The 26,568-nt window shown below is 53.9% G+C and overlaps 1 protein-coding gene across 7 annotated transcripts in view; it reads right to left on the reverse strand.

The window, feature by feature from the left end:
• The window catches only part of EXOC2 (exocyst complex component 2), a 120,094-nt gene that overhangs the window by 38,785 nt on the left and 54,741 nt on the right, over window positions 1-26,568 (reverse strand). For 6 of the 7 annotated variants that reach the window (XR_004131364.2, XM_064476115.1, XM_031435300.2 and 3 more), the window contains 11 exons: window positions 24,698-24,816; window positions 17,794-17,919; window positions 14,342-14,466; window positions 9,123-9,188; window positions 8,843-9,000; window positions 8,378-8,499; window positions 7,449-7,510; window positions 4,137-4,217; window positions 3,821-3,880; window positions 3,169-3,230; window positions 1,801-1,867 (listed from right to left, as the gene is read on the reverse strand). Coding sequence is in view for 6 of the 7 variants with exons in the window: in XM_064476115.1 (XP_064332185.1) it covers window positions 1,801-1,867; window positions 3,169-3,230; window positions 3,821-3,880; window positions 4,137-4,217; window positions 7,449-7,510; window positions 8,378-8,499; window positions 8,843-9,000; window positions 9,123-9,188; window positions 14,342-14,466; window positions 17,794-17,919; window positions 24,698-24,816 (1,048 nt within the window). In the remaining variant the exon portion in view is untranslated. The remainder of the gene's footprint in view (window positions 1-1,800; window positions 1,868-3,168; window positions 3,231-3,820; window positions 3,881-4,136; window positions 4,218-7,448; window positions 7,511-8,377; window positions 8,500-8,842; window positions 9,001-9,122; window positions 9,189-14,341; window positions 14,467-17,793; window positions 17,920-24,697; window positions 24,817-26,568) is intronic. The other variant, XM_064476116.1, reaches the window with a different exon arrangement.

Consider the following 26,568-nt stretch of genomic DNA (forward strand, 5'->3'; position numbering starts at 1 on the left):
CCAAGTTTGGAACAATTTCAGGAGAATGGAAAGGAGAGAGAAGGGCAACTATGGAACTTCGGGGTCTGGGTGACCATCAGCAGGAGAGCTGAGCTGTGGTTCTGGGGGGGGGTCTGTGCTCTGAGAACCGACCCCTCACAAGCACACTGGCCGGGAAACGCCTCCACGGTCCTGGCGTCAGCACACGGCAGTGCTCCAGCCCTGGGAAGTTCCTTGTGTAGAAACCAGGCAGGTCCCAGAGGCTGAGAAACAGCTTCAGGGCTTGAGAGGCAGCAAGGCCGCCCTCAACCAAGAGGCTCTCTCCTCAGTCCCCGTTCACAGTGCAGGAACCTCGCCGACCTCGGCCGCCATCACTGCGACCCAGTGCAGGCAGGTGCCCCTCGGCGTCCGACTCTCTGAGGATGGCCAGGCCCATGGGCCCTTCCCTCTGAGCCTGCACTGCTTTAAATGCACTTCCCCACCTGCGTCAGGAACCAAGTGCTCCATCTGGAGCTCCTCTCTCCGAGTCTTCCTGGCCTGAGAGCCTCGAGCTTTCTGCTTCTGGCCTTCCCTAAGTGCCAGTGCCCCAATATTATCCAAAAGTGCTGGCACCTGATATTATCTCTAAGTCCTAGTATCTCGATATTGTCCCTAAGTACCAACACCCCAGTGTCACCCCTAAGTAGCAGCACTCCAATATGAACCCCAAGTGCTGGCACCCGACATCGTGCTCACACGTGTGGCCCTCTTCTCCCTCAACTCTTTTCCCCTGGACTCCCGTCCACTCCCGGCCTTTTCCCATGCAGCACCGCTGAGTCACAAGTCTGCTTCTAGGCTTCTCTCCCAGGGGTCAGCCACCCACTGACTGCCCCCCGAACAGCGCCCATTCAGCACGTCTGGCCCCACACTGAGTTTCAGCCTTTCTTTAGAACCTGTTTTCTTCTGAGTTCTCTCCACAAACAGGACTACTGTCTAACGAGTCGTCCAAGTAATTAAACCCAGAGTAGTTTTTTTTAATAAATTAGTTTGATTAAACCATACTTTTCTTAATATAACAAACCCCTCATGTAGGAATTCATACTTACAGTAACTGTGGAAAGGATACACAGCAGGAGATCTAGATCACGTGTTTTCTTTCCTGAGACACACGCGCACACACACACACGCGCACACACACACACGCACGCGCACACACACACACGCACACGCACACGCACACACACCCCCTTCACACCGACGACAAACCAGAGGGTTGTTTCTTTTTTAAGACAGCTGGGGCTCAGATTCCACAGCTGACTTTGCACATGTGAGGAAGCGGAGGTGTGAATCACCCCTAAACACGTGCATATGTTTAAAAAGTACGTGTGTTTGCAGAGGAGGTGCTTTGGTTTTGGTTCTGCCATGGAACATTGTTCAAATAAAATGCTACCAGGGAGCTTACAAGACAACAGAGAAAAGCAGAGCTTCTCTGCTCAAAGAGGGAAAATGTGGGCAGCGTGCCTGTCTTTTCTCTCCCCTCTAGTGTCCGCACACCAGGGCTCCACAGGGCCGCATCACACGCAGAAACCGCGGGATGCAGAAACGGGGTGAAGCCACACAAGGTGCAACTTAAGCTGAAAGGTTTTAAAGTGTGGAAGCCATACAAAATTATACGTTTACTAAAATTTTCACAAAATAAAACAGCTTCAAAAGCAATAGAGCTACAGCAGTAATGCGGCCACAGAGTAATTCAGACCAAGCTACGAAATAGTCATTACATAGTTTTAAAATGACATGTTTTACTTTCCATTTACCATCTTTATTATTTATGAGCTTACTTACAGAAGTCAAAGTGAAATCTTCATGGATACTTCCAAACAAATCAGGAGAAGAAACGTCTGTGGAAAGACTGAGTAGAGAAGCACGTGAGAGAACAGTCACAGGTAAAGCACCGAGACTGAGAGTGTGCGCACAACGTCGCCCGTCAGCGACACCTCATAAAACACAACGAATTTGACTTCAAACTCTTTTTGTCAAAAATCACGTAACTTTGTTTTTTTAACAGTGAACAACTGACAGCTCAAAGTAGACACCATGGACTATTAACATGGGCCACGTGAGATGTGCCCCCGAGTCTTCCCAATGCCAAATAATTTAATTTCTAGGTGTAGACTTCCCCAATTTAGAGAAGCTTTTTCAAGCTCAGGACTATAGCAGATGACGTACGGGTGAGCTAGGAAATTAGTTAATAACCCACAAGTGACCAGACACACAAAACTGCAGGGCAGGAAATACTGAGCCACTGATTAATCTGCAGATAATAAACACCACAGCAGGATTTTTCCTCTTTAAACCTAAACAACTGATTACAGAATTCATACGGAAGACTAAATAGGTGAAAATATCAAATAATACTTTAAAATAGAGAAACAATAAAAGGATATCCAATGTGAAAAACATTAAAAAATGAACTAATAGTAATTAAACTAATGTAATTAAAACAACACAAACTGATAGGAAACATGTGAATGAACAGAAGGTAGAGTTCAGAAATACCTTCACTATATATTAGAATTCAATGAGTGAAACGGAAATTACAACAAAACAAGAGGGAAAGACTTATTTAATTTAAAAACATCGGGGAGCAGATCAACAGTACAGATTTCTGATAAATCAATGTGTTAAACATGTGAAGTCAGATTAAAACCAGAAGAGCATCTCAGGCAGACGAGGCCTCACACACTGAGGGGCGAAGAGCAGGTGAACGTGGGAGCAGACACAGAGAAGCCCCCGCTGCCAGCCCAGGTCTCAGAGGGGTTTACTTCCGTGCCATCTGTGCGGGAGCATAGGCCTCAGGTGCACAGAAGTCACACGTGCCAAACATCACTCAGAAACACTAGATTTTCAGAAACCCCCAGAGAACACCTTGGTAGAAGCATCGTCACCCAGGCCTGTGGGTGTCAGGCCGGAGCTGGACGCAAGCCCCCGGCACAGTCAGTCCTTAACAAGCACTGGTGCCGCCCAGATGCCAGAGCTGCCGAAGGGCCGACGGGAGACACGTGTTTAATTTCCCACGTTTTTATTTATAAAACCTGCTCCTCTGGGTAATTCGCAAGCTGTGTGCTCAGTCTGCTCGATGTGTCTCTAGCAGAGCTGAGACAAGATCAGAGGATGAAGAGCACCAGCGCGGCCACCGTCAGCCATACTCACTGTGTGGTGTCTACGTCGGCGTCAGGCTTGGTGCTCAGCTGCTCCAGACAGTGTATGAAAATCTAAGTCAAAGGCAAGATGTTTCAGTGGTATGAACTCTCAGACACTCATCTATGTGGACGTTAAAGACAATTCTGTATAAATAACCAGAAATACAGCGTCCATCCTGTCAGTGATACGTACTGACTGCCCTGCACACAGAGGCACTTGCGCGTGCGTGAGCTGGGGAGACAGCCCAGCACACGCCACGTTACGTGATAGTTTAAAGTGCCTGTGCTCTGATACAGCCCTAAGTTCCTGAGTGTACTTCCCTCCCCCCACTCACCCACATGCTCGCTCACCCTGTTCGTGTGCCTAGAGGCACGGGTCCCCAGAACTGCACGGTCTAGGACAGCGCAGACAGCGGTCACGGCGCTGTGCCGGTGCTGGCACCACGAGCCGCAGCAGGGCGGAGCAGAGCGGAGCAGACGGGAGCGCTCGGGCTACTGCTGGGCAAGCTGGGACTCTCGCCTCGCGCTTATTTACCATAAACCACGTGGACTCAAGAGAAACGAATGCACGTCTAACACGGCACCTGAGGGGCACCCCGGGACGGGGCAGGGACTAACCCGCGCTGCGGCGGGCCTCGGGGCGCCCGGCCCCCCCAGAGTACCTGCACGATGTTGGTGCTGAGCTGGCAGACCTCCTCCCGGGTCCTAGGCTCCTGGAAGACCTGCAAGGAAGACTTCTGGTGGAAAGTTCTGTACTTCGCCAAGAGACCTGTTTGTTTATGAAGTTCCATACAAAACACTTAACCCTGGAAAATTGCGTCAGCGGGTAACCAGACTCTGAAGGGGACGGGAGTGGAGAGGAGGTCACGGCGGTGCGTCCACGCCGGTGACCGTGGCCTGAGAGACGTGACGGGCAGCAGCTCTGCAGCCGCGCCCCGTGAGGTGCCCAGGCCCCCAGGGGGCTGACCCCGCACTTACGCTGGCTTCTCCGGGCTTGCACTCCAGGACCCCTCTCAGCGACTGCAAGGTGTGCACCACGCACCGCTCAAACTGGCAGGGCTGCAGGAAACAGACCAGCGCAAGTGCTGGGCACGCAGACACCAGCAGAGGCCAACAGGGCCCAGGCTCCCACTTCCCAGATTCTGCACAGGACCCGAGACACAGACAGCCTCGCCATGAGCTCTGGACTTGGCAGGCTCCGCGCATGTACTTGAAGTCCTGAGAGTTGAAAGCACGTCTAATTCAACTAGAACAGGAGTTGGGTAGAACTGAAATTTACCTTCAAAAGTCTACCCTCCTGGGAGGCAAACACCAGGATAAAGCACAGACATCTTGAGTTTCGTGTTAGAGGCCCCTGCAGGGCATGCTCTGGGACGGGCTCGTCTCCCGGGCCTCCCGGCCTCTGGCCCATCAACGCAATGGACGTCAGGAATGGTGACTGTGGGAGGCTGGTCACTCTAAAGTCTCCACAGTCTACAAACATCAAGTCTGAAAATGAAGCTTAAAAACACATCCAACAAATGCCTCTGAGGTAAGTCTGATCGGCCCTAACTGCGGGCCTCCCCCGCTGGGCACAGACGTGGAGTTCTAGGGCAGGGTCAACAAACCCGTCACTTTTAACTAAAAAAAAGTGCAGAAATAAGTGGAGAATGAACCAGAATCAGCGCTGAGGGAGAGACAGGAGGTGGGGTGGGCTGGCCTGGACAGCAGAGGGCCTGCAGGGATGGGCCCCTGGGGCGCGGAGCGGGGCCAGGCTCGAGCTGGTGACCGCTCTGCGCAGAGCCTGCGGCCAGCACCCCTCTTCTGTGCGCTCCCGCCTTCTCGTGATTCTTTCTTCTCTCATAATGAAGTATGGTTGCCGTACAATGTAAGTTTTAGGCGCACAATGTAGTGATTTGCAAGTGTTACAGGTTACTTTCCACTCAGTTACAGAACACTGGCTCCATGCCCCGTGTTGCACAACGTACACTTGTAGCTTATTTTACACCTAATAGTTTGTGCCTATTAATCCCCGCACCCCCCCAGCCCCCTGCCCTCTCCCCACTGGGAAACACTAGTTTCTTCTCTACCTGTGTGTCTGCTGCTTTTTCGTTATGTTCACTAGTTTGTTGTGTTTTTAAGATGCCATGTCAGTGAGAACATATAGTATTTGTCTCTCTGATTATCTCACTTAGGATAATGCTCTCAAGGTCCATCCATGTGGTACCAATGGCAACATTCTGTTCTTTTTTATGGCTGAGTAGTATTCCTGTGTGTGTGTGTGTGTGTGTGTGTGCGCGCGCGCGCGTGTGTGTGTGTGTGTGTGAGAGAGAGAGAGAGAGAGAGAGAGAGAGAGAGAGGCACACATCTTCTTTACCCAGTCATCTGTGGATGGACACTTAGGTTGCTTCCATGTCTTGGCTACCATAAGTAATGCTGCTGTGAACACTGGGGTGCATGTATCTTTTCAAGTTAGTTTTTTTGTTTTTTTTTCCCAGATATTCCAGAGTGGAACTGCTGAGTCATATGGCAGTTCCAGTTTTAAAAGAGTTCAGGAAAAAAAAATCAAACAGAAAAAAGAGACACCTATATGCAAAACCGACCCCCCCCCAAAAAAAGATAAGTTTACTTTCTTACAAAAAGGTACCTGGGCTTAATGAAAGCTAAAACAGTACCCCGACTTCGATGTCCTTTTAATACTGCACTCAAGAGCCAGCAGAGGGCCCATGAAGAATACTTAGAGGTGAAGGGGAGGGCATAGCTCCAGTGGTGGAGCGCACGAGCAGCATTCACGAGGTCCTGGGTTCAATCGCCAGTACCTCCTCTAAAACTAAGTAAGTAAACCTACTTACTTCCCCCTGAAAAAAAAACTTTGAAGTGTCAGTGCAAAAAAAGGGGGAGGTGGGAGCGGCTGAGGATGACACTGCCCTGCTCAGGGAGTATCTCAGTAGCCAGCGGCCTGTCAGACGCCTCGGGCCCCTGCCTGCCCACCCCAGAAGCAGGAAAGTCTACGACACTGAAGAAGTAAAAGTGGAACGTGACGCTCACGCGTGACCATCCACGCTCTGTGCGCTAGGACCTGAGCCGGACTGCCTTCCTGCAGCGTCTCTGCCGATGCGGGGCAGAGCCCACGGGCACGTCCAGTGAGACTGGACGCCAGTCTACGCAGCTGCTGCGCATTTTCCTGAAAAGGAAGTGGTGGCACCACCTGCGCGTCCTCAGCGCGTCACGCACGTCAGCGGACCGAGGAGTTACCACACAGCATTCTGACCGCTTGAAAGAAGGCCTTGCTCAGAATTATCCAAACGGAAAGAGGCAGGAAGCGCTGCCGACACAAGCAGAACGCCGTCCAACGAGCCGCGCCACAGCGACTCGACAAGGACCCACAGGGAAAGAAGCGTGCCCCCTTCAAACAGGGCCGCGCAGCACGGAGACGCTAAGACGTGCGCCAGGGCACTGACAGCCGTGGGGCGACGCCCCTGCTCGGTCAGAGCACTTCAGACGCTGCCAGTAAACAGCCAACGGCGGGCGCCGGGCGACACCCTGAGCCGGGACTCGCCCTCCCCAACACGGCGTCTCCCAGGCCCCCACTCAGAGGACGCCCAGACCCTCAGGTCTACGGGCTGGCGAACGTCTCCAACGACAGCGCATGACAGGCACGCCGGCTGACGCCAGACCATCCACAGGGCACAGCCAGTCTGGCTCCCTGGCTTGTGTGAGACCACGAAAATCAGCTACTCTGGTTACAGTTCCTTACACACTACAGGCGAACTCTAGGCTGATCACGACAGGTTTCAACAGTAACCATTTCAAAGCACTTTCGAAGGGGCTTATCTAATGTAATCAAACAAACCACCTCAGATGTGGCTGTTATCTCACGAGTGTAGACCAGGTCCCGGACGTGCAGGGATCTCTCACACACACACACACTGGACCCGGACATGCAAGGATCACGTGCACGCGCGCGCACACACACACACACACACACACACACACACTGAACCCCAAATTCAAGCTGCTAGGTAACTTAGAATTACATTAAAAAAATGTAGTGCAAACAAAAAATAACAAGAGTTACAGGATGAAGAAAGATCACGCTAAAGGAAACCCACTGTTTTTATTAATTTTTAAACATGTAGTCAGTGTTAAGCAAAACTGCCTCTGAGAAGGAAAATTTTAAGTCTATTTTTCTATTTCCAGAAACTATTTAGAACTGCAGCAGAGAGTGAACGGCCATCATTATCGTAGTAAGTCATTATTTTGAAGATAAGAGACACTAATGATTAATCACTGAAAAGAATTTAAACTTACTAGGGAAGTCAGGCCTTCGCTGTCAACAACCCAGTCTTCCTTCTCCGGCAGCCGCTTTATTTCTACAGGGAAAGAAGCACACGGACCTTCTCACTGTCACTGTCTCACCGACCCTCGGAAAGATCCACACAGGCTGCAGCTCTTAACTGTCGCACACAGGTCTGTGCCAGAGTTGTACAAAAGCAGGGACGGAATATAATTCTGGTGGACTCAAGGACTTAAATGTGTATTACGGATTTTTTAAAACAGAATATTAATGTAAATAAAATTTTCCACTGCATGGCCCGATTTGGAGAGTGCTGGCTAGGCTCAGTGACAACTGTGGACAACTCAGTACTTACAACTCCTGACACGTGTACGACACAGGACGCAAAGCACACTTCCCCTGAGACCTCTGACGGACAGTCTGGGCCGTGCTAAGTCCCACGCGCTCCCAGGAGCGACAGTGCGGCTCTCGCTGGGAGGGGAGGCGCCACCTGTGCAAACCCCAGGGCAGGACGCTGCCCAGCCCGTCGGCGCAGCCCCTCCTACGCGACAGTCCTGGGGCCAGACAGGAGGGCCTGTGCCGTTGGGAACAACGGTCCTGCCTGTGTTTGAAAACACTTAATCCCCAGAAGGCCGCTATGTGAAGCTAAGCTTTATTGCTTACGACTGTCTGCACAAGATCCTGAAAATGCCGAACGCACACAGAGAAGACAAGCGTCACCTCAGCTTCTGCTGCAAAGAGAAACTGCTCGTCTTTCTTCTGCTTTCACACAGGTATTTCTAACATACAAATATATTTTCAAAACTGGTGTCATACTTTAAACACATGCATATACACTGTGCATTCTTTTTCTACTTTACGTTAACAAGAACATGGCGGTGCTCTCACACCCGTGAACGCTTTCCAAGTACACCCAGCTTAGCTGCCAGCCTCCTCAGCGTACCTTCGGCCGCCTGCTGCAGCGTGACCACCACGCAGCGCACGCGGAGGTCCAGAGTGAGGTCCTGGATCGCCTGTAACAGCTCATTAGGAATCTCGAGGGCGGTCAAGGATTCGTACGTCAGCCTGCGAGACAAACACCGCAAAACAAACGGGGGCGGAGCAGGACGTGGCAGCGATCCCCCGACTCAGGGAGGGCGGCGCTGACGAGGGGCGGCACCGTGCTGAGCGCCCGTGGATGGAAGACCACGGCAGGGCGATGGCACCACAGAGACACTGTCAGGAGACAGCGCCAGCAAGGCTTGCGTCTTGGTCGTCAGACGATACGCGAGAAACAGCGCACGCGCCAGGACGGGGAAACTCTTCGTCGAGTGTATTAAAAACCACATCCCACCCTGAGTATGTTTTTTCCTCCCCCCCAAGACAGCACAGGACTGACCCCGTCCCAGGAGAAGGTGCCCGCACTTACCGCAGGGTCTGGATGGCGTGAGTGAGCCACTGTCCCGAGAGCTCGGCCTTTGTCTCCCCGCCCCCAAGCTGCCGGCCGCCGGCCCCCGCGGTGCTGAGCGGGAGCAGGGCCCCACGGGCCAGACGCACCAGGCAGTGCACCACCTCCTGCGTCATCTTCTAGACAACGGACGGGCAGCGCCGCGGTGAGGGCACCACCTCCGTCAGCCGACTGCAGATCCCGCCTCCCAGCGACTCTGGCTGAGAAAGCCGACCCCGAGGAAAGTCGACACGCAACTTACCTTGAAATCGTTCTGTCTCTGCCTTACGTTCTTCGATCTCTCAATGTGGCCTGACTTCTCAGCAGTCTTAAAAATTAAAAAAAAAAAAAACAAAAAATAAAACAAAGTAAAACACGTTAGTTGTCTTTAGAAATAATGCATGAAAATAAGAAACGCTTTAGCCATTGTACGCAAAGAGCGTGAGAAGTGGTTACAACCTGACTAGAGGAACCCTGGTCTCCGACCAAAGGACGGCTGCCTAGAAAGCCGTTCCTGCTCCAACAAGAAGCAGCTCGTCTCCCTCACACCGGCAAGTGTACTTTCCAAACACACCTCAGCTGGAAGTTGGAGCTGCCCGTTTTTGCAGGTGAATTTCACAAGCACTCTCACCCACAACTGCCTGCAGTCACGCCTGCGGGCATGCCTTCTCGCTGGGCTGCCGCAGGAGCTACAGGAAGAGAAGCCCCTGGAGGGCGTCTGGCCATCCTAGGACCCCACCCCCGACAAGGGTCACAAACGGAAGCCCCAGAGCCGGCACTCTGTTTTTAAAAAGTGCCCATCGCTGCCCTTCCTCCAGGGGGCTTAGAGCCTCACTCAGGAGGGGGTGTCTTCCAGAGCCCTAGACCTGCTTGCCTTTCTCCTTGGAGCAGTGTGTGCGAGCCCACTCGACACTGACCAAGAGAAATCCGTTCACCTGGCTGTCAGTTAAGGTTTATTACAACTAAGTATTACTATATACAACGTCCTAGAAGTGCAAGCTTAGGAAACCTTCCAAAGAAGCACAACAAAAAGCCACAATGCAGAAGAAAACTCTGACGCTTCATCAATGCAACATACAAGCTGCCATTTACGGAGAACTTCAAGTTAGGAACAACTGCACTATAAACGAGCATGATGCTGACGTCAAGCTAATTCTGAAATACTTCAAGTTATGTTCTTTGCACTTCCCACAAAGCTAGAGAAACAGCCAGCGTGAGCGAGGAAAGGAAGCGTTTCCAACAGAGTGTCCGACACCCAGGCAGGCGGTCGGCACACAGAGGCCTGGAGGCTCTAATCTGCATTTATTCCAAAGATTTATATTAAGTGGTGCAGCTTGTATCACTTGCTTCTTTGTATAGATGCTCTTTTGAAAAAATTGTAGTTTTTGAAAAAACTAACCCAAAACTCACAATAATAATTCAATAAGCAAATTCCTAATTTCACTGATCAACAACGCTGAAACTTCCTCGTACACCAGGATTTACAGAAACTGATGAGAAGTAACTGAGCTGCAGTGAGAAGCGACCAGAGGCGCTTGCCGGGGTCTGGCCGGGGAGGAGGATGCCACGCCAGCCTAGGGGAGCTTGACGGGGTCTGGCCCAAAGCCGGTGGACGGAAGAGCCACAGGGGCTCCCGGGGGCTCCCGGGGTAAACAGCCCCAGAGTGTGATTCCAGCGGGTGTGCAGGGCGGGCGGGAGGCGGAGCCGGGACCACCGTCCACGTGGCCCTGAGAGAGTGACTGTGAGGCTCAGACGCGACACCACGCGCTGGGGACCAGGCCAGTTAGAGAGCAGGCGGACAGCCGTCGGGTCTCGGTCGTAGCGCTTTTCCTCTTTACTCTGTCACTAATCTATCTCAGGGCTTCAAGTATCATTCCGAATGCCTTCCTGTTTTGGGTTCTGCACCCAAGTCCAACATAGGGGTGCGGGAGGCAGGGGTTTCCCACCGCCCCCCCAGTGACGGTGTCCGACCCAACAGGTTTGGGCTTGGCCCCACAGGGCGCCCCCACCCCAATGCCAATCGCAAGCCCGGTTGTCACCAGTGCGTCTGACCGACCGGCGACAGACTGGAGGCTCCTGTGACCCTCCCCCACTTTGGGTTCAGTCAATTTGCTAGAGTGGCTCCCAGAACGCAGAAAGATACTTTACTCACTAGATCACTGGTTTATCGTAAAAGGATGTGACTGAGGAATAGCCAGATGGAGGGAGGCACAGGGCAGGTGTGGGGACAGGGGCGAGCACCCACACTCTCACCCCGGGCCCCACGCGTCCTGCTGGGGTTTTCGGCGGCTTCCCCACACGGGCTCGACTGATCGCTGACCCTGACTGCGGGCGCATTCTGTCCCTTGGGGTCAGGATAGCACAACCCGTGAGTGCCCTGACGGCCAGAGGGGTCTCTCCTGGCCCTATCTGCCACGGGAGCCACTGTGGAACTTTCTACACAGTGGGCTTGTTCCGTGAAACATTTCTGAATCAAAGAAAACAGTGAGAATCAACTGTCAAAAACCTCATACCAAAATTAAGGTGAAACTTGGCAGAACAATTCTGCCCACCAAACAGATGCTGCTGAGGGCACAGCGACACCTACTGGACACAGCCGTCTCCACCCTCCCAGGACCGGCCTCCCAGCCCGGGGAAGAGCGGGGCAGGGGAACCGGGGCAAGGCGTGCCCCCTGCCCCTGTTAAAAAGTGGCTACTCATTGCTTTAATTCGGTGACGAGCCGAACATCTCCAACATGCTGGACTATGTAAGGTTGGCCCTATTTTTAAAAGAAAAATCAGTTTTGGAACATAAAGTACATTTAAACTTACATACTATACATAATACGTCTTAAACCGCAGATTCCTCATGTTTAAAAATTATTTGGATATTTTAAAGTTTTCACCTCAAAATACACTACATTTAAGATACATCTAAAGGAGTCGTCTTAACCCCTGCTGGCCATTCCCCTAGCTGCGAACCTCAGCCCCGTCCTGAACACAGAGACGGAAGCTACTCCGAGTGGGACCAGTGGCCAGACCTCACTGTCTGGACTCACACATGTGGCCCTGACTGGTCTGAAGAACTGACTACTTTCAGACTGTTGAAAAAGCCATCCAAGTCTTTCAACGGATGAACTCTAAATAAAACAAAAGTACTTCGTAACAAGAAAAATGGAAAGTTGCACATATATTGTGTTTACACATTACGGAGCTCTCTCGTCTGAGGTTAAGGACCAGCCACCCAAGTCATGGAACAGCCCGGGCGTGGCCCTCACCAAGTCTCTGGACCGCACCCTTCCCAGCTTCTCAGGAGCAGGGAGCCAGTTTAGAAACACGCCCGAATCTGTGGGATGAGTTACACTTAATAACTGTCACTCTCAACTTTCAGGAAAAGCTCATGGGCGCAAACAGGTGGGAATTCCAAAGGCATATCCAGCTCGTCTGGTGCCACTGCGGCCCCGAGCCCTGAAGGAGCTCACTTATGTTTCATCTGCAGCCAAATGCTTCCCTTACTTGTCTACCACGAGTAGGTATGAACTGTAACGAAGGAAAACATTCTTTTTTCACTAACATACCCCAGATCAGTAACCCTCAGGGATTTTATGAACCCTGGAAAGACTCAAGATGAGGCCGCTGCTGTCCCCGTGTGGTGGCCACCTCCAGGAACCGATCTGCCTGGAAGGAAAGACACTGGCTGGAAACAAAACTAGGTTCAAAATCTGCTTCCCAAGGGCCAGCCTCCTTAGACGTGTGACCCCTGATGCGGCTTAGCGCCAGGCCTGGGTCTCTCCACGCTACCAAACTGTTCACAAAACACCTGCCACGTGCCAGGCCAAGGACCTTTCAGACACTGGGACAAGTAACCATGCCAAACGATCAGAGCAAATTCCCACCTGCCTGCCAGACACTGTGACTTCAGCCCATTTGCCCCCAAGCCGCCGGGGGGTGGGCAGACAGGCAGGTCTTCTGCTGGAGGCCCCGCTGGACGCTTCTGCTGTGACACTAGCTGTCCCAAGCATCACCCCCCCCGCCTCCAGAGGTCTGGGTTGGAGGGAGCAGACGGAATGGGTATGGCGCCGCGTGGGGGGGCTGTCCCCACAGGATCAGAGGCAAGAAACCCAGCCCTTCCGCACCAGGGGCTGCCTGTCGTCCACTGAGATGAACAAAGCCAGGGGCTGCTGGGCACGTCTGAGAGCAGGACACCCGACAACGGACGAGAGAGCGCCTGTCCTCGGCCAGCACCCTGCACGCCCCGCAGGGCTGGCCAAGCCCTCACGTGTCTTGCGGAAGGCGGAGTGTCCGCACAGTTCTCTTCCGACAGCGCCCTTCATCACCAGGTGATGCGCAGTGGACAGAGAAGAGCTGTGATGCACGCCGTTTGCAGCTACGATACTTGAACATACCAGTGATCGACATGGCTGAACTTAAGGGAAGGAAAAAATACAGTGAACTCCGGCTGAAGAGGCAGGCTCTTTCGCACGAAGGACTTTGTTTGTCACACGCTGTTGTTGTCCTGTTCTTCATGGACCAAGCAAATTTTGTCGTTCAGATACCCAACCTTGTGTTCAAACAAACATCTAGGGTCTCCCAGGCATAACGGAATAGAGACGGTGGAAACTCCTCTCATAGCAGCACGAACACACGCCCACGGCCGAGGAGACCGGACGGGGCCTGAGCGCCAGCACCAACCACTTTCTGTCAAGGAAGAGGGGTCCTGAATGGCAGAGGTGTCACTGGTGAAAGGGCAAACGCAGCTCTGAGCTGCCAGGCGCAGTGGCCCCGGGAGGACCCCACCTCCCAGCCCTGGTCCGTGGGAATCTCCACGTCCGTGACATCCGGCGGGACCCCCGGCAGCTCCAGGCGAAGGGCCCGAGAGTCCGCGTTCCAGGACTGGGGGCCTGTCGGGGCACCAGAGACCACCCCACGTGCCACCGCGGAAGCCAGTCATCACTTGACGTTCACAGTTTGTCCGCCACCAGCTAAGGAGGGTTAGGGCAGCGAGGAAGCGTGCAGGCTGTGGAAAGGCAGAGGCGTCTAACAGCTGCCCAGGCTGCCCCACGCGGGCAGGAGAGCAGGACCTCCAGCTTCTCTCCAAGGGGGAGGCCCCACAGCACTCAGCCCCGCGAGCAGGCGCGACGTCTGTCCTGCTCGCAGGCAGCGCACAGCAGCGTCAGCCGCACTTTGGCCTGACAGGCATTATCCCCGATTCAGGATCTTTTATTCTCTCGCCGAGTCCTCACGCCTGCCTTTTGAGAGACACCCTCAGCGTCCTCTTTTCGTCGAGGGTACCGAGTCCCAGAACAGCTAATACTTGTTCAAGGCCGCACAGCTGCTAAGTGCTGGGGCTCCACAGTGCTTCCAGCTCAACTCAGAGTATCTGATAACACTCAGGGGCTTTGGGCCTCTGAGGTTTTAAAAAAGTCACTTCAAAATCAAAACCTGTGAGACCAGAAATCGACACCGACCCAGCCACACGGACAGTCGCGTCTGCACACGCACCTCGCTGAAGAGACTTCCGGTGACGTAGGAGACCCAGAGCTTCCAGAAGTTGGGCAGCTGACTCAAGACAAGCTTGGTCAGTTTTTCAACAAAGGCCACCCGGTGCGGGGTCCTGTCCCTCCACGCTGCGGGGAAGAGTAAAGCACTATTAGCAACGCCAAGTCGAGAACCATGATCTGCCGCAGCAGCCTGCTGCTCCCCGCCTAGAGCTCGCCCCCGTCCGCCCCCACGGCCAGCGCTGAGGGCCTGGAGGGTGCCCAGGAAGCAGGGGCTGCACTCCTGTGGGCGGGGGCTTCCCAACCTCGCTGTCCCCACGCTGCTGTTCTTCTCCTCAAGAAGCCAGGCTACAGGCTGCCCCATGGCCAGTAGCCAACCTCGAGGCTGAGAGCAACCCGTCAGAAACGTACCACCCACCCCACATGCTGGGAATTCCGTAAGGAATCGAGTTATCACAAAGAAGCATACTCAAGCACAGTCGTGTCGTGAAAACCTCCTCCCACGACAAAGAGATCTAAGAAAAAATAACACACTTCGCCTCCTGGGATACACGTGGTTAAACGCAGCTCCCGCGGGAAGCGGGAAGCGAAGCCTGCAGACGTCCCATCCACGGGAGTGAGGGTGCACGGTGAAGCCGGGGGCTTAAGCTCCCCCAGCCTCTCTGTCCTCTGGCTGCTCCTCCCTCCGCGCCTGCTTCCTGGCCCCCACGGCCTGCCGGCACCCAGGCCAGGTCAGGGCGGGACCCACCTCCCTGCGTCAGCACCGGCGGCACCGGCTTCCCTTCGAACACGCCGAGGCCAAAGCTTTGTTACTGTTGCTCTTCTTGATGTTCTAGTGGGGGGAGGGGATTTTACTTACTTCAAAAGGTTTCATAGTTTTCTCAGCAGACAATATATGGTCAGAAGAAAATGTGCAGGACGTGAGTGAGGGGCCCACCCGCCGCCCGCATCCCCCCCCCCGCCTCGCAGGGTGGCCAGGTGGAGCTGCGGCACTCAGTCGTCGCGGCCCCCAGAACACGGCGCCTGCAGCTCCTGCGCAGGGATGGAGAGCACCTCTGAGTTTCAGGTTCCAGTCTGACCTTTCTGTCACTAGCAGATGCCTTACACCTACGTGTGTGCGCGTGGAACGAGTCCTCTCCTCCAGCCCTTCTGAACCTCCCCGTTCTAAGCCTACGACACCCAGTTCTGATCAGCATAACTCAAGATGACTTTGCACTTTCTCTTCTGACTCCAGCGTGTCCTGGTCAGTTCCCACCTGCTCCGTCACGGACAGAGCGCCTCCGGGAGGCACCTCCCAGGGCCAGTCGGAAGAATCAGGGGACCCGGCAGGGATATCCAACACAGCTCAGCAGCAATCAGGACGCAGGCTTTCTCTGGATCACAAAGTTCTGCTTTGGTCACAAAGTCACTGAGCTCCCTCAGCGTTACTCACCCCTACTGCTCTGCAAGCGCCCCTTCATGCTGCTCCAGCCTCCAGCCAACATCTCAGAGGAGCTGAACCTGACTTACTTCCCTGAACCTCCGGCCCCGAACAGCCCGAAGACGGGGGAAAATACACAGACACGGGACAGGAGGCAGCACAGGACTGCGTCCCCCGCGAGGGAAACGCGCTCCGGGTTTCTGCCTGCGGAGAGGGGCCCACGCAAAGCTCTCTGAGTTGGAAGAAGGAGTTCAAGGAGGTGGGTGAGCAGACGCTGCAGGGAGAGTTCTGGAAAGGACGGAGGAACTGTGTGGGGAAAAGCCCCAAGGATCTGGCACAGAGGCGGCCGGGGCAGCAGAGGGTGCTGTCCTCCTCAGCGACCCCCCGGGACACTCAGGAGCAGGGCTCCAGACTCCCCGGCTCCAGCTGCTTAACCAAGGCCCCAAACGGATCAAACTCACTGCAAGTAACTCTTAAAACAAGTCCTGCACTCTTTGAAGGAAAGCAGCAAACCCAGACACTCCACACAGTGTCTGCGGAACAAAACACGACCAGCTGAGCCAAGGGCGGGGAAGGAGACCCGTAATCCAAAATCAGGGAGGAAGTCTGTCAGGAGTAACAGACCCACCAGTGACAGGTTAGCGTCAACCCAAAGGGACAGTGTTCAAGTAAAGGAAAACATGAAAATAATGAGAGAAAGTGAAGATAAGTAAAAGAACCAAATGGAACTTCGAGATGAAAAATAACGTATCTGAAACCTTTAGCTTAGACACTGCAGACAGAAGACCAGAGAAGCTGAAGTCTTGGCAATTAACTCCACAGCGAATCAGGGAGTGAAAAAATGCGGGTGGGTAACAGGTCCTCGTCTGCGGGGCAGTCTCCTGTCTCACACACACGCAGCTGGGGTTCCAGGAGAGGATGTGGAGCAGAAAAATAGCTGATGCAATGACAGCCCCAAATCTTCTGAATCTGATGACTTCTTCCAGAACCGGGCAGGGAGGGGTGCCGGGGGGTTTCCACACCTCCCGTATTACCCCACTCGTGAGAGGAAGGAAGCCTTTTTCTGGGCCTCAGATGGGCTGCACTCCAGGCTCAGACCCTGGCTGCGTCTGGACCCTGTTCCCCGATGGACAGGAGCAAGCAGCTCTGCTCTTTCTGGTGCTGAGACTGGCGTTGGGGGCTGGGTGGAGAAGGGGACAGACGAGAAGAAGGAAGACTGACAGCTACGAACGCCCCCCACTGAGCACACATGAGGCATCTGACTTTAAGCCGTGCTTACGACGGACATTTATTCACATGTATTCATGCAACCTAGGGAAGATCGCTACTCCAGTACTTAAAAAGAGTAACGTGAAACGTGGTGAAAGAAACTGAACATGAAGGGAAGTATTTCTCTGACCGTGTCTGCACTCCTCAGGTGTGTCACTGACGCCACAGGGCCCAGTGGCCTGCAGCGCCTAGCCGGAACGCTGACGCGTCGCAGCCGACGCCTCCTGTGTCTTGCGCAGGGAGGATGCACACGGCAGATGAAGGGTTAAGAAGCGCGGCGACTACAACCTGAGCTGCTCCAGCTCAGGAAAATGACTAGCAATTAATTTCTGATTAATGAACAACCAACCTTTCTTTCCAAACCAAATTCTAAAATTCACTAAAAAGGCGCCTACTAGTCTTCTGTACTGACTACACAAATTAACTTCTGTTACAACTTTCACCCTGAAGTAGTTCTCATGAAACTTTTTCTGTAGCACGTTAAAAAAAATTCAACTGCAGAAAAAATAAGACTAGACTTTAACCAAATATGTTGAGTAAACACTGACCTGTGCCCAGTGATTTTTTTTTAATGGCACTTCCTTAATGTACAACGTAAAATGCACTTAACCATTTAAACTTCATTACCAGGTGGCTACTGAGTGAGCAGCAGACGTGGCGGTGGGTCATGCCCAGCAGCAGCAACTAGGCTGCTGGCGGGCTTTTCCAAGAGGAAGCGCTAGCACCTGCTGGAGGACAGACCTCAGAGAAGAGCGGGGGACACTTACTGTCATCGCGACCCGGCTGAGAGCTGCTGCCCCGCTTCAGCGACGCCGTCTGGCCCAGGTGACCCAGCACAGAGGGCCGCGAGTCCCCGTCCAGCTCCAGCGCAGCGCCGTGCAGGCCTGGCGACCCTGGAAGAGACAGGTGCCGTTTCTAGCTTCTGCACAGAAGCCCACGCGGTGACTTACTGAGCTGCTTCTCTGAGTTGTTTCTTGCTCAACCGTCCTAGTCCTTTAAATCAGGCATTTACCAAAGTAAAATCAGGAATATTCTCTGACTAGCTTTTGCAAGTCAGCCCCACCATGACAGACTTAGGGGGCTCAACTGGTCACTCCGGCTTCACAAACAGACAAACCGTGCAGGGAACTTTCGAGTCACTTCAGAATGAATGTTCAGCAAAACTGGGGGAGGGGATTCTATAAACGTAAAAATCAGGATGAAAAATCATCTTCTGAAAAGCAGCTTGGCACTTGGAAAGGAGGTTACGGAGCTCTGACTCTCTCTGGTTAGCAGACTTACATCCCTGACTTCTCCCTTAAAAGTTAAATCTCCAAGTGCCGTGCTTTCCTTCCCTGGGATGTGGGGTTTGATTCCCTATTTCTACTCCTGATGTCAGCCACCTAGTTTGGGTCCTTTTCACCCCAAAATGTTAATATTCCAGAAGCCTAGCATTTCCCTACTGTCAAGAAACGCTCTTCACTGCTCAGGATTAACAGCACTGAAATCTGCTTTTTCGATTCTCGCCTCAGAAGGCTTCAGAAAACCCTCAGAATTCCAGCCCAAACTGTCTAAGAACAGGAGACACTTTTTCTAAAAGGGTTCTGCAGAGCCACCAGGACTGGAACCCCACGCTGCTAACCCAGTTAGTGAGACGCTGGCCTTACGGGCAGCACTGGCCTTGTCAGCGGCAGAGGCGCCAGGACCAGCACGCTGAGCTCTGCAGCAGAGCTCCCAAGATCGCCACACCTGCACTCAGTACACTCGGACGGCAGAGCAGCCATGCACAGAGGACACGGCGAAACCACGGCTCCCGTCCCCTGCCCCCCACTTCCTGCTCGCCGCATCCCCCCTCCCGCCCCTGTGAACACCAGCCTTAAAACTCGCACCTCAGCTTCCCTGAGGCCCTCCCTGCTGCTCCAGGGCCACCTGCCCCCTCTGCCCTCCGACCTCAGGGAGAAAGAACACAGCTTAGCTGGCCTGCTGCCTGCTGCCCGTTGGCGGTTTCAATGAGAATTCGACCTGCTTGGGGCAAAGGACCAACTATTACATCTCTGTCCACAGCCATTGGACCTTCTGCAAATAACTCCCACAAAATAGATCAAGTGACTGACACTAAAGTGTCCAATAAGAACTCGATTCCTGTTTTACAACTTGTTAGCACATTAGAAGCTTATAGATTCGTCTCCAGGTGCAAAAGGTGAAACCCATTTAAAAAATAATAATTTTATGCCACTGACAATGTCAGTTATTCAGTAACATAGACAGGTCTTCCCGAACCCCTCCACGCGCCAGGAATGAGGTGACGGGTAACGGGCAAGGGCCTGCTCTTGGGTGCTTACGTCCTGGTGGTGGAGGCAGAAAATAAAGACACAAACAAAACACAATGCGCAGTGCCATGGAGGGGATGCTCTCGAGGGCTCTCCCCAGCACCTGCACGAGTCCTGCCGTAGAAACAGACACTAGACCGCCTGAACAGAGCTCTCAGCGGAACAGAATCCCAGACGCCGGCTGTGTCCCGGCTGCGGGGCTGAATGCTTTATTTGCACGCACTTCTACTCTGGGAAACACTAAACCTAAGACTTACACAATGCAGTGTTTTAAAACAGGAAGAAAAATGACAGAAGTAAGAAAATGCAAACGTGAAGAAATGATGTTTTTATAACTGGTTTTTCCTACATCAAGGAGGAGTTTGCACGTGAAAGCTTTAGTGATTCACGACACTCTCTGCTGAAGTCTGCAGCCACTACTGCTGTCAGCTGTAGAACCAGGAGACAGGGAGGCCCCAGATACCTGACGTGCTTTAAAAGGACACGCAAGGGTGTCCAACTCCGTGCCACATTAAACATTTACATAAAACCTTACAATTTATGTGAACACTTATCGTAGAAGGTGCCAGGAGAGAGCGCTTCAATTTAAAATGTTCCTCCGAAGGTTCTGATGAAGAAGGAGGCCCTTCCCAGTTCTCTAAACATGCACTGTTCCTGTCTTCTGTGAGAGCTGCTGGCCGACACACCTCAAAGCAAGTGAGCAGCGCACCGCGAGTACTCGGAGGCGCTGCCTGTCTGACGTTGACTGGAGGAGCAGCGTGCGGGGAAGCCAGGCGTGCCCCGCGCGGAGGACGGAGGATGGAGGACCCGGCGGCAGGGACAGGGGAGGTGGGGACACCCGGCCACCGCCCTCCTGCTCCTGCGGTGCCAGCCACGCCCTTTCTTCTGTTTAGATCAGCTCCTATCGTCACGCGCTCATGCTGGCAGATAAACACTCAGGAGAAAAACTGTTTAAAAATCTCCAGAAAATAAACTTGATAAAAGAACATTCCGAGTGTATGACCTCATTATAAATTTTAGTAAAATATTAAATACGCGTATAACAACATATTCACTGCCCTTTAAACACAGAAAATGTGTGTAGTTCTGCAGAAAACTCAGCGAGTCTGCTGCTGGTTTCCTCAGGGAGGCCAGGACCTACTCTGGGCCCCGGCGTCAGCTGACCCCACACTGTGGGAGCACTAGTTAGTTATGTGTTACCCCCACTGTTATCTACAGAAAAGGTCACAGCTGCCTTGTTCATATATCAAGAAAAAATATACTTTGGCTATACTGTGTAAATTCACCAAACTGTACATAAATTTAAAACACAGTTTATAGGCTTGAGTAGAAAACACAGCCTTTCTATATCGTAAGGCCATTGGATAAACATTTTTCTTTCAGCAAGTAATTACTCTCATAATCTGCTCAATGTCTGAAGCAACTGAAAGCAGGTGCTCAGCTCAGTGTCTATTCCTAATATTCTCCCTCTAAGAGCCGCCCTGCGAAGGTCCAGAGCGCTTTTCAGGTGCCACACGTCACCTCTGAGTTTTCCAAGGGACCTCGAGCCACACGCAAAGGCACCTCCTCCAGCTGCGTGCGTCCTTTGGAAGGAAGGCCTTGTGAAGTGCAGCTGAGAGCAGACGGACTCCTCCCGGGGCTAGAGTCGCAGCCAGCACCTGTTTTAAGAGCTAAACTCATTTTCAGAGCAAAGGAAAAAACACCTCTGAAGACTACCTTTAAGACCCCTGTTGAGAATGTTGGCAGGGGGTTAAGCCACAGGCGCTCCTGGCAGGAAACCTCAAGACTTAGTCTAACTTTGGCCCCATTTCACAGGAATTTTAAGAGATGAATTCTAAGAACTACCTCTTCTAAGGTGGTAGCTTCCCACGGGGAAGAGAAGCCACGTGGTGAATCAGCTCAGGCTCTTCCAAAAGCATTTGTGCTTTCAAGATGAGTTTTTAAAATGTTCATCTTTATTGTTTTTTCCCCATCTTTGTCCCCCTTTAGAAAAACCAAAAGACCACCTCTGGGCTGCAGAGAACTTCCACGGTGGAGGGCGCAGGGTGGGCTGTATGTCCTGGTGTCTCCCAGGAGGCACCAGCCACCCGGCCCCCGCGGCACTACCAGAGAAGACCCAGCGCAGCGCTCCCAGGACGTGACCGTCTGCCCCGCCCCTGCGGACAGACGCTTCCTGCGTCTGTGCTGGAACCGATCCCAGAAAAATGGGGCTTTTTTATGCAGGACTTCCCGGAAACACAAGGGCCACCTCCACCAGCATCACTGCCTTGTGTCTCCTGTGCACTGAGTGTCAGTGTCTTTGACAGGACACTGGAGACACTACACTGCTCCTGAATCTGACAAGCAGTGAACACCTGCCACTGCTAAGAAAGTGCTGATAACATTTTAGGTGATGACCATGGGATCTGGTCACCATTTTCAGAAAGCATGTTTGTCTTTGGAAATCACATACTGAGATGATTATGGATAAAATGCTGTGACCTGCTTCACAAGTAATTCAGGGCAGTGGGACACAGGAGAGGGGATGGGTGAACAAGACTGCTGAAACTGGCGGGTACACGTGAGGCTGTGGTACCACCCTTGGTGCTTTTAAGTATGTCTGGAATTCTCCAAAATGCAGTAATAAACACTCCTTCCGATGTGAGCTCAAAGTAACACACCAAACTTCCAATCAAGAGGCCCCCTCCTCGTCAGGACTGGGTGGGTATGCCAGTCTGAGTGGCTGAGGCGGCCGGCAACAGCGGAGCCGAACGTCAGTGGACGATCAGACCGTAACCTGCAGCTCTGCTGGTGGATTTAGGAGACTCGCATTGTATTCTCATGGAATCTCGTAGAGTACGTTCAAAGAGGGAGAAACTATTTTCAGTTCCTAATGAAAAAGACCACTTCTGAAAGTAACTTTAGGCAAAGGATCCATTTAACGCACATCCCTCCAGTTACTTCACAGCTGGAGCAACTTCGGCAGCAAGCTTGGTCAGAGGGAGGGAAGAGGCAGGCCTCCGACCACACAGCCGCAAGCGTCTTTTCCCCAGAAACACGGGTGCTCAGCAGCCCCGGATGCACACACGACATCAAGGTGACAGAGGAATCCACCAGGTAAAGTGTGCCTCCACTTTCCTCCAAGAAAGAGTCAGACCTTTAACAACGGAATACTGGTTATCAGATCCTCCAGGTGTGGATGTGACAGTAAGATAAGTGAAATTTCCTGGAACTTCTCCAGTTTCAAATGGCCTATATGTTGTCTCCATAAATTACACACACTTTCCAGAAATTCAAATATTTTCAAAACCAAACTACCCAGTCAACTGTTTCCTGTAAGCCTACGTAGGGGGCTCCTGATGGACCTCGGATCCTGCCACCATGAGCACCAGCCCCTTCAGGGGAGCAGTGTGGGTGGGAGGCACTTACTGAGCGCCCAGTGGGGTTTGGACCATGTCTCTTGACTCTCCATCTGGAAATCTGACACTCCTCATCTAGACTCAGCGGGAACATCGCCTCCTCTAGGAACCCCCCCAGGCCTCTCTGGCTACGCAGACGGGGGCAGGGCTCTCTACTCCACGCAGACTAGTGCTTGTTACGTTCACTCACGTGACGAGAAGATACCTATGCCGTTCTTAAGTCTATGTCTCTCCCACCAGACCACGGGCTCTGAAGGTCGGAGACCACAGCGGCCTTGCTCACCACTGCATGTCGGTCCCTCGGACACCTCCACCACGCTGGCCACCAGTCCTGGCTGTCCCTGAGTCACCTGGGAAATCTAAGAGGCACTGATGCATGGACTCCACCACTGGATATTCTAGTATGATCCGAAGGATGGGGAGGAGGCTGGGGGTTGACAGCTTTAAGAGCACTCAGGGGACTGCGGCGGGCAGTGAGGCAGTGTCCTGTCCAGCAGACAGGACGTGAGGCCCTGCAGGTCCCCAAGACCTCAGTCCATGTACGTCACCCGATGTCACTTCACTCCCTCAGACTGTAGAACAATTGATAACAAGAATCTGGATGCGGCATCAGAAAGGGGCATCTGGGTTTTCCTGAACATTGAAACAAGAAGAGAACAGGCTCACGCTGGAATGCACCTGGATCCAGGCCAGCGGACTCACGACGAGGCTGAGCCGCAGGTGAGGCCGCGCCCTGCTGCGCCCCGGGCCGGGGCCGCGCTCGCACTGCTGGGCTTTGCAGGTGAGGCCGGGCCCCCGCCGCACCCTGGGCCGGGGCCGCGCTTGCACTGCTGGGCTTTGCAGGTGAGGCCGGGCCCCCGCCGCACCCTGGGCCGGGGCCGCGCTCGCACTGCTGGGCTTTGCAGGTGAGGCCGGGCCCCCGCCGTACCCTGGGCCGGGGCCGCGCTCGCACTGCTGGGCTTTCTCCTCCTGGGGCCCCGGAAGCGTCCCAGGCCTTACTGAGCAATCCACCTGTGCTCTCCGGCCACCGACACCGCACTTGCCAAGCTCACTTACAGCCGCGGTGCAGGTCTAAAGGACCACTCTCTGTCTGGCTCTCCACCTCAAAACCCTTGCCGGCTCTGCTTCCCCTCCTGGCCCCGGCCCGCCTTCCCCTCCTCCTCTGCAGCCTTCCCCTCCACCAGCCCTATAAATACCCCTGGGGTTCTGGCCTACATCTTCTCCCCTGTTCTTCCTGGGTGACCACGCGCTCTCTAAATTCAACCACCTGCATGGCAGCCAACTGCAAACCAACCGTCTGGGGAAAAGGGAACACCATCTGCCCCTCGACGCTCCCTCACCAGGAACCACCAACCCAGTACCACCATGTTCTGAGAGCGCAGGCCCTGAGGAGCTCTGGAAGCAGCTCCTGCTCCCCTGCCGCGGCCCCGTGCCGTCCTGTGTCCCGGCCTGGCCTCCTCCTGTCCGCTCACTGGAGAAGTAGAGTCGTCCTTCCCTTCTGGGTAAGTTCGGACCCTGCACCGAGCCCGTCCAGGCCTGGCCGCCTCTCCCCCCACACCCACCTCGGGGCCTCTCTGCAGTCGGCCCGGGGATGCGTCCCCCGTCGGGGTCTCAGCTTGTGCGCAGCCCCCATGAGAAGCGCCCCAAACCAGCCCCACTGCGCCCTCCTCCCTCAGAACCTGACTCCTCCCTGGGTGCGGCCACAGCCTGGGGCGAGAGCGGGACTGTGTCCCCCTGGACAGCCCGGTGCCGGGGGCCCAGCGGGATCATGGCGTATTTGTCTTTGCTGAGACGACTGTGGCCGTTTCTCAACATCCAGTCGCTTCCCACAAGAGTTTAACGGCTCCCCAAGTCAAACCTTCATCCACACTGCCAGGTGGCCCTAGGCCAGGCACACGGAAGGGCTCTCCCTCCCTGTTCGGGGACCCACTCAGGTGTGCGGCTACCCGGCGAGGGGGGCTTGCCTCTGAGGTCCGGCAGGCAGCCCTCTCTACAGTGGGCCATGAGCTGGAGGATCCACCGGTGCTGGGCTCCGATGCACTGCCACGCAGGGTCGCCCGGGGCGTGGAGGTCGCTCAGGTACCTGGAACAGCAAGGACAGGCTGAGCGCGTGGCTCCTGCCACTCAGCCAGGACGAGGCCAAAGGAAAGCCAGCATGAGTGACAGTCATTCCTTTTTAAGGAACCTGAACTCCGTCAACTAGGAGGCCCTGCCAGCGCCCGTCTTCAGTGCTCACCCTGCACGGAACACGCTTCAGGTTCTCTCGTGCAATTAACAAACAACAAAACTGCATTAAAAAACCAGAACTTTATAAACAGACAACCAAGAGGACAAGACACCTGCCAGGGTCCCAGGTCCTCGGCAAGAGCTCCCCCTTGTCACACAGAAAGAACAGGCGGGAGCCGCAGGCGACTCGGCGGCATTTCCGTTCCTCTCTGGTGTGAGATCGGCCACCAGGTGGCAGTGTGCCCCTGCATCCCACACAGCCCAGGCCTCCGTGCTGCGAGGGGGTCTGGTGGCAGCAAACACGGACCTGAGGTCCAGACTCCAGTTCAGAAGAAAACATTCCTCTAGAAGATGCAGTATAGAAGGGCATTTTTCTTACTTTAAAATAGTTCTTAAAATATTTAAAGTCTCTGTATAATATCCAAACCCGGACAGACAATTTCAGTTTCACGGATTTCAGCTGAAAATTTTCTGCTAAATATTACTCAAAACTCAGCCCTCATGAAACACATAAATATGACAAGGCTAAACACAATTAAATAAACTTCAAAAGCTGGATTTATTGTCTGAATATTACTCTTAAACCACAGCGGTCTGTTGTCTAGCGGTCAAAGTCTTGCTCAAGGACACGTGCTAATTAGCGGCCACACGCTGTGACGGCTCATCACCCAGCTTCTCCAGGACCCGGCACCTCCTCACTCGACTTCTCAGTCAGCAGCTACTTGCAGGAGGAGCACTGGGTGACAAGCCAGCAATAAACAAAGCACCGAGCAGAGAGCTGGCACCCACTCGGAACCGTCCACCTGCCCCGCCTCCCTCCGCAGGCCGACAGGGAGCTGGCGCCCGTGGGGCCTCCCTCCGCCGCCGCCGGGGGAGTCAAGTCAACCACTGTGGCCCCAGCAGGAGGCCACAGGTGGACAGGTGCCGTGCTGCTGGCACGAAACCCAGCCTGACTCTGCCTCGCACGCAGGCCTCCTCTGGAACATAAGTAAGGCAAACAGCACGCAGTGCCTAGGTTTATCCCCCTGCTGGGGCATCTGCCAGGGCCTTCTGCTCAGGCGGACCCGCTCTGCCCACAAAGACCCCTGAAGCAGCACCCCCGGACGCTGCCACGCGCACGGTGGCCTCAGACCTGCAGCTGTGGCGCCGCGCGGAGCGTCCTTCCAGGGAGGCTGCCTCCTCTCGGTCTCTGCGCTGCCAAGCGGGCCCAGAGGGCCTGTCGCACGGGCCCCTTCTCCCACACGACAGCAAGAGGGCTTTCTAACATCCCGAGTCTCCTCAGCATGTTGACTAGGTCCCCGCAGAATTTAGTCACAGCCGTCTTTCCATCGTCTCATTAATGGGCATTACGTCAGAAGAGCTTTATGAAGAAGGGTATGCCTGTTGTCTCGGAAGTCCTACGGTCTCAGGTTGTCCCAGTGGTGCCCGTCCTGCCTTGGTGCAGGGACCTGACCTGCTCCCTTCCGTGGAGTCCACTACGTTGACTCTGACTGTTACTTTCCTCAAGCATCCCCACTCCCTCTCAAGACCAGAAGCTTTCAGAATGTTCTCCGCTGTCGAGCCACGGCTGCACCAGGGGCCTGGCGACCCTCCCGCCCGTGTGCCCTCT

This window comes from Camelus dromedarius, chromosome 19, assembly GCF_036321535.1.
Source record: "Camelus dromedarius isolate mCamDro1 chromosome 19, mCamDro1.pat, whole genome shotgun sequence".
Classification (NCBI taxonomy): Eukaryota; Metazoa; Chordata; class Mammalia; order Artiodactyla; family Camelidae; genus Camelus; species Camelus dromedarius.